Source organism: Pelophylax lessonae (assembly GCF_965119305.1).
Source record: "Pelophylax lessonae genome assembly, chromosome: 1".
NCBI classification, from domain to species: Eukaryota; Metazoa; Chordata; class Amphibia; order Anura; family Ranidae; genus Pelophylax; species Pelophylax lessonae.
The window spans coordinates 85,343,204-85,356,011 of record NC_138768.1 but is presented as its reverse complement, the minus strand read 5'-3'; the positions used below and the strand labels follow the sequence as shown (position 1 = coordinate 85,356,011).

The 12,808-nt window shown below is 42.2% G+C and overlaps 1 protein-coding gene across 1 annotated transcript in view; it reads left to right on the top strand.

The window, feature by feature from the left end:
- The window catches only part of C6 (complement C6), a 164,518-nt gene extending 156,490 nt beyond the window's left edge, over positions 1 to 8,028 (top strand). Inside the window, exons 17-18 of the mRNA XM_082261715.1 lie at positions 1,830 to 2,068; positions 7,767 to 8,028. Coding sequence (XP_082117841.1) covers positions 1,830 to 2,068; positions 7,767 to 7,942 — 415 coding nt within the window. The 3' untranslated portion in view covers positions 7,943 to 8,028. The remainder of the gene's footprint in view (positions 1 to 1,829; positions 2,069 to 7,766) is intronic.
- Positions 8,029 to 12,808: the final 4,780 nt, after the last annotated feature.

The following is a 12,808-nucleotide window of genomic DNA, read 5'->3' as shown; positions in this document are numbered from 1 at the left end:
CAATGGAATTTGCCAAACAGCCTTCTTTTAAATATTTACAATTGAATGTCATGTTAACCATGTGATACCATCAATGTCCGAGCCTTCTATTTTGTAAAAAGTCCTTGTGCATTTATAAATGTGGTATTTTGGCTAACCACAAATTATTATTTCTTGATTTATTTCACTTATAAGCAACTCACAAGAGTGAATGATCAGTGAACAAAACCCCTCCAGAATATTAGCAAATTCCTAGTTATTTCAAGCTGCCATCTTGACTCTTACACAGCACGGAGAAGATCGACACATTGTCTCTGCACTCCCTGTGACAGTGATGTGTCACTGCTTTATGTATATGTTAGTTGGTTGGTTAGGGATGGTGATGAGGACTTTTTAGCCTGCTCAGGCTAATGGTTTGGTGAAAGCAGGGCTGCATTTCAAACAGCTGATGAAGCAGATTATGAGGATACCACTATGTTCACATGTTTGTGATATGAAATACATATGGCAGCAACAGTTATATATACAGTATAAGCCCAAGGCTTCTGTGTTTAACCTGGGGGTTTCTGTAGCTGTTCACTTCAACATTCTGCTTTAGAAAAGTACAATCTAAGAACACTACTGTATCTCCTCCCCAATTTTAGTTTGCCAGTCTATACAAAGACTTGTGTAAGCCACAAAATAATTATTGAACACCTTTCCCTGATATTTGAAAGATACTTGAATCTGAAATAGACCCTAAATAACAGTACATTTAACATCAAAGCAAATTGCGGGCGTGACTTACATATGCGTTTTATTTGGTGCATGAGATAACAGGGACAGAGGGGCTTTAAATTTGCGGGGGCACTTTAAATTTGGATCCCAGGCCCCTCCACTGCACTTAAAAGTATTCAAAACGCAGAAATCTGCATTTTTCAATACTGACACTTTATTTAAATCTGCGCCACTGGCAGCCAAGTAAACTCGGGACTCCAACCAGACAGTGGACATGCTGGCTGGTTTCTCGGGTCTCCCGGTGGGACAGGAGACCTGGGCAGAGCCACAGAAGGTGGCAGGAGGGGGGGGTTATCTCCTGAAAGCCGACGGCCGGCTCTAAAAAAATGGTACCAGGTTAATGCAGGCATCATCCCGGTACAACCACTTCTTCAGGAATGTCGGTTGCGGGAGGTGGTTAATTTGCCCTCGAAAGACTAAAGTTAAACCTGAACACCACCCATATATTCTGTATCTCTAGTTTAGTCTTAGGAGATATAATAGAAAATAATACTTACCTTTTTAGTTTTATGTAAGCCACCCTGGAATGTGGGCAGCAATGGCCACTGGTCCTGCATTGCACATGATGATGACAGTGAAAGGGGCAACCACACAACCAAAGAAGATGATACACTTCATGGGACAATTTCTCAGGACTATAATCGATAAGTAATACTCTTTATGACATCCCCTCTAGACTAAACAAGCATTTTATACTGAATATACAAGGAAGGGGCACCCATACGCCATTTGACCAGACTTTAGCTTTGGTGATTAAGCTAATAACACAGAGTCCAGGACTTGGTATTAAACACCGAGCCTAGGTGGTGGGCAGTTTTATGTCTGGCAGTATAAAAAGGAGAGGGGGAGGACTCTTTCAACAAGCCACAAGATATAAGTAAAGGTGGGAGTTGGAGGGTCTTTAGCTATTATTCTAATTTGATACTACTGCGTTTTTCGAAAGCATTGTTATATTGATTGTTAGGTGTATTTTTTTTTTAATGGGTAAATAGAGAACAGGAAATAACATGTCTCCTGTAGGTTGGGATATAATTGTACACAAACACTTATAAACCCAAATTTTCTTTGTCTAGACACTACACAGAAGATTTCTGCCTTTATGATCAAGATAGTGATAGTGCTGTCACTATGCCACGTTGTCGTTTCCTAGCTGAGCAGTGCCTGGGAAGAAAGAGGCTTCATTTTCTAGATAATGGACCATGCAATGATGTCAACCTAAACTGGGTGCGAGACAGGATCTCACTGTCTACCCACAGCATAAAGAGGGAGGCTTGTGGATCCGACTTCTGTTATGACTGGGAGCGATGTACAGGTACAATTCAATGTGATATATCATTCAACACTTTAAAGCACAATTCCAGCCAATTTTTGTTTACATTTTTGGACAGAGTGGGGAAAGGTGAAAACTCGTGACAGGTTTGCTGCTGTTTCTGTAGCCAGAGAGGTTGTCTTTACCTTTGGTGTGGTCACCGAGACAGGAAGTTAGCAATATCTCTGGACACAGAAATAAAATAGTTTAGTAAAGTGAAATGTAGAAAATTATAAGCCTAATTCAGATTTTTACTGTCTGTATTGCAGCTGTCTAGATCTTTGTTTTTCTTGTTTGGTCACCAGGACAGACATTTAAAATCTCCTCTATAAAACCATGGATGCCAATAGAACCCTCAGTGAGATTATACCCCTTGCCTGCTGTATTCAAAACCAAACAAAAAATTATGTTTTGACTGGACGCGAGCTTTAAAGTAAATTATCAAACATGATGTTTCTATGATTTACAGTATAAAAGTCTCATGTGGACATTTATCCAAACTGATTTTAGGTATTTTCAGTGAAGGATACTGTTAATGATACAGCATACAAATACATTTTAGAAAATTGTGAGCTTCCATCCTTGAGGTGAACGTTTGGGGAAGGTCCTTTTCTCTTCCAGCATGCCTATTGCTCTTGTGTACAAAGCCAGCTCCCTGAAGATATGTTTTGATGAGCTTGGTATGGAGGAATCTGGATGGCCTGCATGGAGACTTGACCTTAACCCTACTAAACACCTTCGGCATAAATTATAACGCTGTTTGTCATCCAGCATTAGCAACTGACCCCACAAATGCTCTTTTGTCTGAATAGGCACAACTTCCTACAGACACACTGCTAAATTTTGTGGAAAGACTTACCAAGGCAGTGTAAGCCTTATTACCTTCAAAGTGGGCACAACATATATCTAAAAAACATTGCTGACATCTTACCTGACTCCCAGCAATGTTTTTTTCTAAATGTACACTGTGCATGTAGAGCTCAGTGTACAATCCCAGCATGTGCAGGGGGCTGAGATGTATTAACACCATTGCATATACACAGTAGTTACGTCATTCTAGGCTGCCAAATCAAGATGGTTGAAGAAGCCAAACCTAGAAGAATACTGGGTAAAGATGTTAATGCCTGTGGTGAGGGACAAGTCAGGCATTGCAGTGCTGGAAAGGGATGCTTTGGCAGGGAACTATGTCATAACATACAAGTATGCACAGCTTGGCAAAAACCTAGGACTCTGGAAGCGGAGTTTTATTCTGCTTTAATGTCAAATTGGTATGTCCATGGGTTTAGATGGGATGAATGACCAACAAGCTCATATTGGCGTGATGGTCAGGTGTCCATAAAAGTTTACATTACAATAAATCACCAATAATATTCTATTGCTGTAGATAATGAAGCCATACACATTGGCTTTTCATTGAGGAAGTATGACAATGCTGTAATTTTTTTTGATTTAGGAAAAGTTGAGTATCTAGGTGTCCAATATGTATTGGTCAACAATAAAATGATATATATTTATTAACATATGATAGTGGAATTTTGTCTCCTTTCTTGTTTCACTGTGGTTCTGTTTATATCACATACAGTGGGGATCGAAAGTTTGGGCCCCCCAGGTAAAAATTTGCATTAATGTGCATAAAGAAGCCAAGGAAAGATGGAAAAATCTCCAAAAGGCATCAAATTACAGATTAGACATTCTTATAATATGTCAACAAAAGTTAGATTTTATTTCCATCATTTACACTTTCAAAATAACAGAAAACAAAAAAATGGCGTCTGCAAAAGTTTAGGTTAGAGTTCTGTACGTGGTTTGAGGAGGGAGGTAGATGTAACTTGGACCAGCGTTTTTTTTATTCTGGAGTTCTTGTGTGTGAATTTATGCTAACAGGGCGTTAAGCCTCGAGGTAGATTTATTTTTGGCGTAAGCCCCCAACAAAGTCTACCCCTCATGTACGCCTTATGGGGACTTCAAAGGGTAAAGGGAGAAATGTCATCAGTATCATTGGTTGAGAAAAAATCTTTGATATGCTGAGAGCAAAGCACCATCACTAGGATTTCTGATGAGCTTGTTGTTACACCGCCACAACTTTATTGGAGGCAAAGTGTTCTGCTCCACTATTGTGAGAGTAATACCAGCGTGGTCCAACCACGTGATAGAGGAGATAGCAGATGAGGACACTTGTTGCAAAAGCCCCATATCTACAACAAATAGGTCAATTCATGAGTAAGACCTGTGTCCCGGGGAAAAGTATGAAAAGTCCTTCTCACTAGAATGAAGGCAGTTACATACATCATACAAGTCTTCTTTATGTAGAAGCGCACAGAGTGAGGGCACTCGGCCTTTGGGTGTTGAGGACATATCAAGATGGGGATCAACTGTGAGATTAAAGTCACCGCAAAGGATGAGATGTCCGTATTTGTTTGTTGTTAGCTTTTTGAACAGTTTACCCAGAAGCAGAGAATGCCAGTGTTAGGAGCATATACGCTTGCTAGAATATAAGGCTTGTTGTTAATATAACGTTGTAAAATAATAAAGCGGCTATCCGGGTCATTGATTTTAGCATGTAGGGTGAAGTCCACAGTAGTCTTGACTGCTATCAGAACACTGCATTTCTTTGCTGAAAAGCTGGAGAAATAGATTTGTTGGAAGTCTTTGTGTATGAGGGTGGGAATCAGTCTGAAAATGTGCCTCTTGGACTGTTAGAATGTTGGCTCTGTGGGACATAGCTACACAGGGATGACCTCTTGCCTGGGTGATTGAGGCATTAATTGATAATATTTGTAATGTCATGGTGGCTTAGGAGGGATCGATATGTGTATATGTGGACTCACGTGAATCTCTGAGGAGTTGGTGCTCCGAGAGTTGGCGAGGCAGGGTTGCATCATCAGGGTTTTCTGGTGGCGATTGATCGAGTACGTTGGTGTACGTTCCAATGCATCAAAGTGAAGGTACCACAAACATCAGGTGGAAACTACAAAAGAAAAGTAATTAAAACAACGGAAACAAAGAGCAGCATAGTAAGGCCATGGCTGTGGGGTCGACAAGAAAGCCATGTAGTTAGGTTAAAAAAGAGAGTTCTATGAGAACCATGGGCAGAAGTTCTGCAACACTGAACGGGGGTTGAAACAAAGTGTGGATGTGAGGAAAAAAGATAAGCTTTTGTGGGGCTTCAAGAGTCTAGAGCTCATGTTGCTTGCATCTTAAGGATCTAAAAGGTATCATGGCCCAGAGTCTTAGGGGTTGCGTTTCATATTGGAGCGTCTGTTGGAGACCACTTGCCAATCTTCTGACACTGGAGAGTGGGAGACCTTGGTCGCAGCAGAAAGCTGGTGGTCTGCTAGTATATCCTAAGAACGTAGGAGCCTGGGACCATCTTTCAAGGTTGTGATAGAGGAGGTAGCACCATCACATGTGATGACTAAGGTAGCTGGGTGCCCAAGATGGCGGCCTTCTTCCTAGACCTGCAGAGGACAAATATCGTAATGCTGTTTAGAAATTCTTTACTAAACCATCTCCTAAAGACCAGCTTCCACAGTCTTCCTCCCCTGGCGATGACAGTGCAGAGCATTTAGAGACAGATGACACGGCACCACTGAATGAATCAGCTATTCCCCTACATGATGTTGCCTGCACTTATATCACAGTCACCCAGCACGCTGCAAAGCTAGAGAACCTTGAAAACAGGCTGAGGAAAAACAATGTGTGGGCAATTGGAATACCTAAAAAACTTAAGGGGATAAATCCAGTCACCTTCAATGGTTATTTACTACCTTTGGCAAAGACTCTTTCCCCCCCATGTTTTCTGTGGAATGGGCACACAGAGTCCCTGCAAGTCCGTTACCACCTGGTACCCCTCCTTGCCCATTCTTATTTAAAATGCTAAATTACAAGGACATAGATATATCCTATCTAAGGCCAGAACCATGGGGTCAGCTATGGTTATGGATAATTCCAAAATCTCACTATTCCCAGATTTTTCAACCGAGATCCAGAAGTAAAGGGCCCAATTCTTGATGTCAAGAAAAGGCTGAGAGCATTGGATCTACAATATGCTATGCTGTACCCTGCCAGGCTTTGGGTAGTAGCGAAGGGGGAAGTCCATTTCTTTGAGAAATCATCCATGGCTCAACAATGGCTGGATCGTGAGGAGAACAGCCTCTGGGAGTACGCAGAAAATCGTCGCTTACCTGCTCGAATATGATAGTTACTGTGGTTACATTTTAGCTGAAAGCTGATCTTTCTTACGGAAAGCCGCAAGTTTCTTCTCCTTTCTTGGAAGAAGTGAATCCACAGGAGAACGTCTCAGGGTACATTGGAGGGGAAAAATGATGGTTTAGGGACCCTGTGGATGCTATCAATGGTTAGGTCCTCGGGTGGGAACGATGGGATCAACTTTTGAAATAGGTTGTTCACAACGTGCGGCAGCTGTGAGGAGGATATAGTCTCTGGAATGCCACGAATCTTAAAATTATTGCGCCTGGATCTTAAAATTATTGCGCCTAGATCTATCTTCTAGGTCAGCGATTTTATCTTTGCTCCAAGAGATATCTTCCTCGTGTGTGATATGTGTGTCTACCATGGTGTTAAACGATTGAGTGAGTTCCCCCATTTTATCCTCTACATAATCTACTCATTCTCCTAAGTCGCAAACTTCTGCTGCTACTTTATGCACACAGGAGAAGAGGTCTGCTTGTAGTGAGGCTATGAGAGACATTAACATGTCTTTAAGTCTAGTGTCAGAGTAGGGAATGTAGCTATGGTGTCCTCTGTAGTAGGTGTATTAGGCAAGGGGGTGTCCAAAGCGCTTACCTTCATAGAGGGTTCTGTGGATTCATTATCATCCCAGGAGTCCCTGCGTGGCTGTGAGGGCATACAGGGCTTCCCATGGATGGAGTGATCCATGGGGTTCTCTGTAGCTTTCGACTGAGCGGGTACTAGAGGACCAACTGCGGGACCAACTGCGGCCGCCGTAGCTTGTCTCTCTCCACTATTTTGGGGAAGTCCTTTCTGGATTGTCAGAAAGAACCCAGGTAGCTTCTGGAGCTGGGAAGCTTCTCTGTGGCGTCTCAGCATGGTAGGTTGCTCAGGGGCACTGGAGGAGATGACAGGGGTCCCTTGGTAATCTGGATCCACTCTGGAGGATCAGGTTTAGCTTGGCTGTCGGAGGAGCAGGTCTATCATGCAGCCATTTCTCTTGGCGGTCACCACGCCCCCACAAGTATATTATTTGTATACTCTGTTGAAGTAGTTTGCTCCATTTGTCATGTCATTAGCCACATTTCAATGTAAAATGCAGTGGTGAGCTACACTAATTGCAATAACACAGCCCTAAAAACATTGAAGTTATTAATAAGGTTAAATCTTTAATTAAATTAACTTCTGCTTGACTTCATGCTTATTGAAAGCTTATAATCCAATGCAGCAGATGCCATGGAGCAGATGCTGAGAGCAAATGGGAGCAGAATTAAAGGTAGCTGAAGGATGCATGTGACTCCCAAGCCACTGGCTGAGGACCACAGCTTTATGAAATCTCATCATATTATTTTATTATTCAGACAGATGCATTTAATTTCTCATGAGGTGTACATTGCTGGAATATTCCCAGTTTGTTAAGACAGATATTTAAACATGACTTATTGCATTGCTTCATCGTTCTTCTGCTACCGTTGGATAACTTCTAATCAATCTCATTTCTTCTTGGCAGACTCACAGTGCTTCTGCCTGCTCCCATATCAGTGCCCTGAAAATAGTGAACAGATGTTCTGCATCAAGACTGGTTCTTCTGGGAGGAAGAAAACCGTCAACCTATGTGGACTGGGAGCCATTAAGTGCTCAAAGCTAAAAGTCGATGTAGCGCACGAGGGTGCATGTACTCCGTAACCAGTAAATACTTGTATATGTATTGTATGTGTGCGGCCTAAGACAACATCTTATGAGTAATGATATTAAAGAAAAATTTACAAAGCTCTATTTCTAGCTAAGATGACCACTAAACATTATTCCAGAACAGTTACAGAAAACCTGTGATCCTTTCTGTGAAACAATACTTTCGATTGATAGGATTAAAATTCCTTTAATGGTGGCCATTCAGGCTTCAATAAATGATTGATTTCTTTTCAGATTGATCTCTGTCGATAGGAGTAATCATTCTATAGTTGACAATGCATTTGACCGATATGTTACTTTTTGGTGAAGTGGATTTCGATCAATAGTTAAGATATCATGGTAACTTACCAATATACGTTATCGATCACATCTCTTTTTCCACCATGTAACCTCATATCCTGATTGATTAAAATATGATCACATTTATCTCAGTGCTTCCGATCAATGCAAATGATTATTGTCCATCCTCAGATGATCTATCCATATTGAGTCTGAATCGATCAGAAGGCAAGTTATGACTCTTCGATTGTTTGTGGATTCGATCGTTTTGATCATATATTGATCGGATAAAAATGTTGAAGCGAGTATGGCCACCATAACCAAATATCAAAAAACAAATAGTGCTGTGCTAGCCAATAAACCACTACTTATACTATTTCCAATGTGTGGTGTAACCTATTTTGTGTCATACCAACCAATCGATATGTGCAGATAAATCAAAAGAAAATGTAATAAACAATAAATACAGTCCTTATTGTACACGTGTCTAGTCTCCATGTCTCCTTTCTTTACACCCTGTATTCAGGTGTGTGTTCCAAATATTAAATCAAAAACATTAAGTGCAAATATGTCCTTTATATTCTCCATCAGACATGAAACGAACCCAACAGAACTCCAGTGCTGTAAATTAATGGACTTCCACATGTGCTCACAATGCTCTCACCTCTCTTATTTAACCCACATAAAAAATAAGGTCATATAACACTTTGGTATGTATCCACCAGGACCTGGAACTACACTGCATCTGAGCATCACAAACCAAAGAAATATTTTAATAATTTGTAATATTCAAAGCAAACTCACCCACCCATCCATATTTTCTGGCCCTGGCCATCTTAAGTAAGGGCAGATGATTCATGTAGCCTTTACTTCATGAAATCCATTTGCCCTTAGCTCATGCATGCAAGAAGGAGAGTATGCTTTGCTAAGAAAACCTCTCCTCCCCTCCTGAAGGGTCCTGGGATGTATGATGTCATTTGCCTAGGCGTGGAAACCAGGAAGTAACCGAGGATATGCAAAAAAAAGTAAATATATATATATATATACTTTCCTATCTATTTACTAATGCTAGCAGCATAAGGATTAAAATTAGTCAATGCTAATTGAGAGAGTGAAGTTCTACTTTCAATGCCAGCTTGTGCACTTATGCTGTCATCCAGGATATTATGGTGTGGGTCCCTTAAAGGCTGATAGCTACTTATGAGGCCATACTGTATCACTCCTTCACATACCATGTTAAGACACAGAGACAGCCTCCATAGTGTAATAATTAAAATTAGATGATTTATTAATGAAAATCTGCACTCACATTGCTTAAAAGACAACTTGTATATAATAAATCCCAAAGAAATACCGCCAGTGCTTTACAAACTGTCACATCTGGTCTTCGTCACCCAGGCTCCGCCCTATGCACCGGTCACATGACTTCATCAGGGGATGTGTCACTGTCACAAAACTGTGAGAGCTCACATGCCAGGGGCTGACATTAATAATCTGTAGAGGGACTGCTTCTGCATACATACTGGGTGAGAGACCATCCATTGCACCCGTATTTAAACAGGACACGGACTATCCCTGCTGCATTCAGGAGGGCTGCCATTGCATCCAGAGACTGTGAGAGTCAACCTGCAGTTGCATTCAGAGACATGGCTCTGAACTCCTAGGAATAAATGATATTGCCATACAAGATTTCCAAAGTAGTAAAAGGCCTCTTGGCCACTGGTTTTGTCTTCTACCTAGTTAAAGAGATAAAGCTGTCCTCTTACCATGATAATTGGAACTTATTCCTTTAGGGAGCTCCTTCCCCTTTTTCTGAAATTAGAAAATCTATTTAAATCACTACATCAAGGACATTTGACTCCAACGCCAGCCAACGACAGACGTGACCACTGGCCAGTGGAGGTAAGCAGGTACCGAACCTTTTATAGGACTCTGTGTATCTCCCATTACTTTGGGAAATTCCATCGGCCGGAGACCTAGAAGAACCATTAATCTAGGGTGTTCAGTAAACTCATAGTTCAAAAATCTGTTGCAATCTGTGTTATTGGTACATGAGGTATACATTTATGTTGTTTATTGATCTTATGTTTCAACCAGCTAGATGTTGTAGCCCAGCAGGGAAAAGAACCATTTTCTTGTCAGAGTGTGCTACCATTTAGGGGCTCATCAGCACCAGGAATGTAAAAATCCAAACAACCAGCTGCTTTGGGATTGGCTTTACACTATTTCGCCTTAAAGTGTATGTAAACCCTAACAATTAACTTTCTGTGCTTTCTGCCGGTGCTGCACCTTAGTCAGTTATCGCTTTCCCCACAGTGGCTAAGTTGGTAGCACTTCCGCCTGGCAGCACTGGGTAGGGATCTGCAAGGCCGTACATGGACACTGGTGTCCACGGCTGGTCCACGGCAGCAGCACAGTCAGTGACAGTCACAGCCACGCCGCTGCCCGCTGGTTGGTAGGACCATGCCAGAGTCCTAGCCAATCAGGTGCACTACTGCTCAAGTTGCACCTTGTGCATTGGTTGCCCCACCCCAGGCCCTGAGTACTTCAGAGCAGAGGACTCAGAGAAGGAGAATGGAAGGAACTGCTCTAAAGGAGATCTATGGGGGACCCTGCTCTAAATGGAGATTTATAGGGACCCTGCTCTAAAGGGGGATCTATGGGGACCCTGGCCTGCTCTAAAGAGGGATCTATAGGGACCCTGCTCTAAACGGGGATCTATGGGAACCCTGCTCTAAAAAGGGATTGATGATGACCCTGGCCTGCTCTAAAGGGGGATCTATGGGGACCCTGCTCTAAAGGGAGATCTTTGGGGACCCTGGCCTGCTTTAATAGGGGGATCTATTGGGACCCTGTTTGAATCTTGAAGATCTTTTAAACATTTTATTACAGTATACCACATTCAGTCTTTATATAAATGTTATTTTAAACGTATTTGTACTTGTAGAACTAAGCCAGAGAGTAGACAGAGTGTTTTTTTTTTTGATGGTTTAAATTTGAAATGTACCTTGGTGTCCTTCACTAAGGTCTGCACTTTGGAGAATGTCTGCACAGCTTTGGTCCGTGCCTATCTCTGGCACTGGGGTCATCGTTCGAATCCCAACCACGGCACTACCTGCATGGAGTTTGGAGTTTGCATGCTCTTCCCGTGCTTGCATGGGTTTCCTCCCACACTCCAAAGACATGCTGGTAGGTTATTTGGCTCCTGTCTAAAGTGGCCCTAGTATGTACTGTATGTATGAATTTGAGTTAGGGACCTTTGATTGTAAGATCCTTGACATCATGGAAGTATGTGAATGTATCATATATATGTAAAGCACTGCGTAAATTGTTGGCGCTATATAAGTACCTGAAATAAATAAATAAATACATTTTAATCCCCACCCCTTTGTTGGGCTACCAGACTTTTCCCCACTTCCAGTTCATGTCCCCTGCCATATTAGATATATTGCCAGGGTAATTTTAAGTAGGAATAAGGAAACATCTCATGAGTGGGCACTGAAATATTTTACCACACTTCCAATCCTTCTCTTGGCATATTATGTATCTATGCCAGCGTTAGTTTAAATGGGCCTAAAGCAAACGTCTAATGGGTGGGTCCCCAATCTTGTACCCCACCTTTAATCCTGCCCTCCTGCCTTCTCCACCCAGGACATTTTATGTAGTTCTAGGGCAAAGATCCCATGGGTGTGCGCACCATATTAATACCCCATTTCAACTCTCTCCCCTTGACATATTTTAAATATTTAAGAGGCCCAAGGTAAACATCTCATGGGCAGGGCGCTCAATCCTTTGCCCTGTTACCTAAAAAGTCCCCTTTTCCCAACAAAGCAAAAGAGGATAGGAAGAAAGAGACTCCAGGAGAGGTTTTATACAACACTATCAAAGGTCGCAATGAAGTTACACTGGATTGTTGTGAACTACCATATATGTGTATATATATATATATATATATATATATATATTAATTATACATGCAGCACAAGTAGAAAGGCACCCCCCCCCCCCCAGCACAGCCAGGCACACAGCATCTTTACAGGCTCACTGCAGTCAGGAAACAGTTCAGTGCTTTGTTTTTTTTTGTTTTTTTATTGAGGGAATAAACTTGGATGCCGATAGGGGTATTATGGGATGCCCACTTGACTTGCAAACTTCAAGTCAACTTTCAGGGATACTCAAATATATACAGTCTCTTTGGTGTGTAGAAAGAGTCCCAGTGTCCAGCTATTCTTCTGTGGCTACTGATCCCAGCACCAACTTTTCAGGCACTGCCAGCCCACCTTGCTGCAGCTGCCCCTTTCACTAGCCCTCCTGGTTAATCTTCCCACAGTCATCCCAGATTGTCAAACTCACCAGCTGTCCTCACACCTGCTCCCATGCATCTAGGAACAATTCGTCTGTGTGTTGTAGAGGGTCCCTCCAGCACCCGGGACCCAGACCCAAGGTCACCCCCCCAGAATAGGTGGCTACCCTCAAGGGTCTCCGACATCCTCCTTAGCACTCCATCTCCAGCCTTCACCTGAACTCTCCTGCCCCTGCTGGGCTGACTCTAAATATTTATGAGGTGACCTGCCCCCTGCC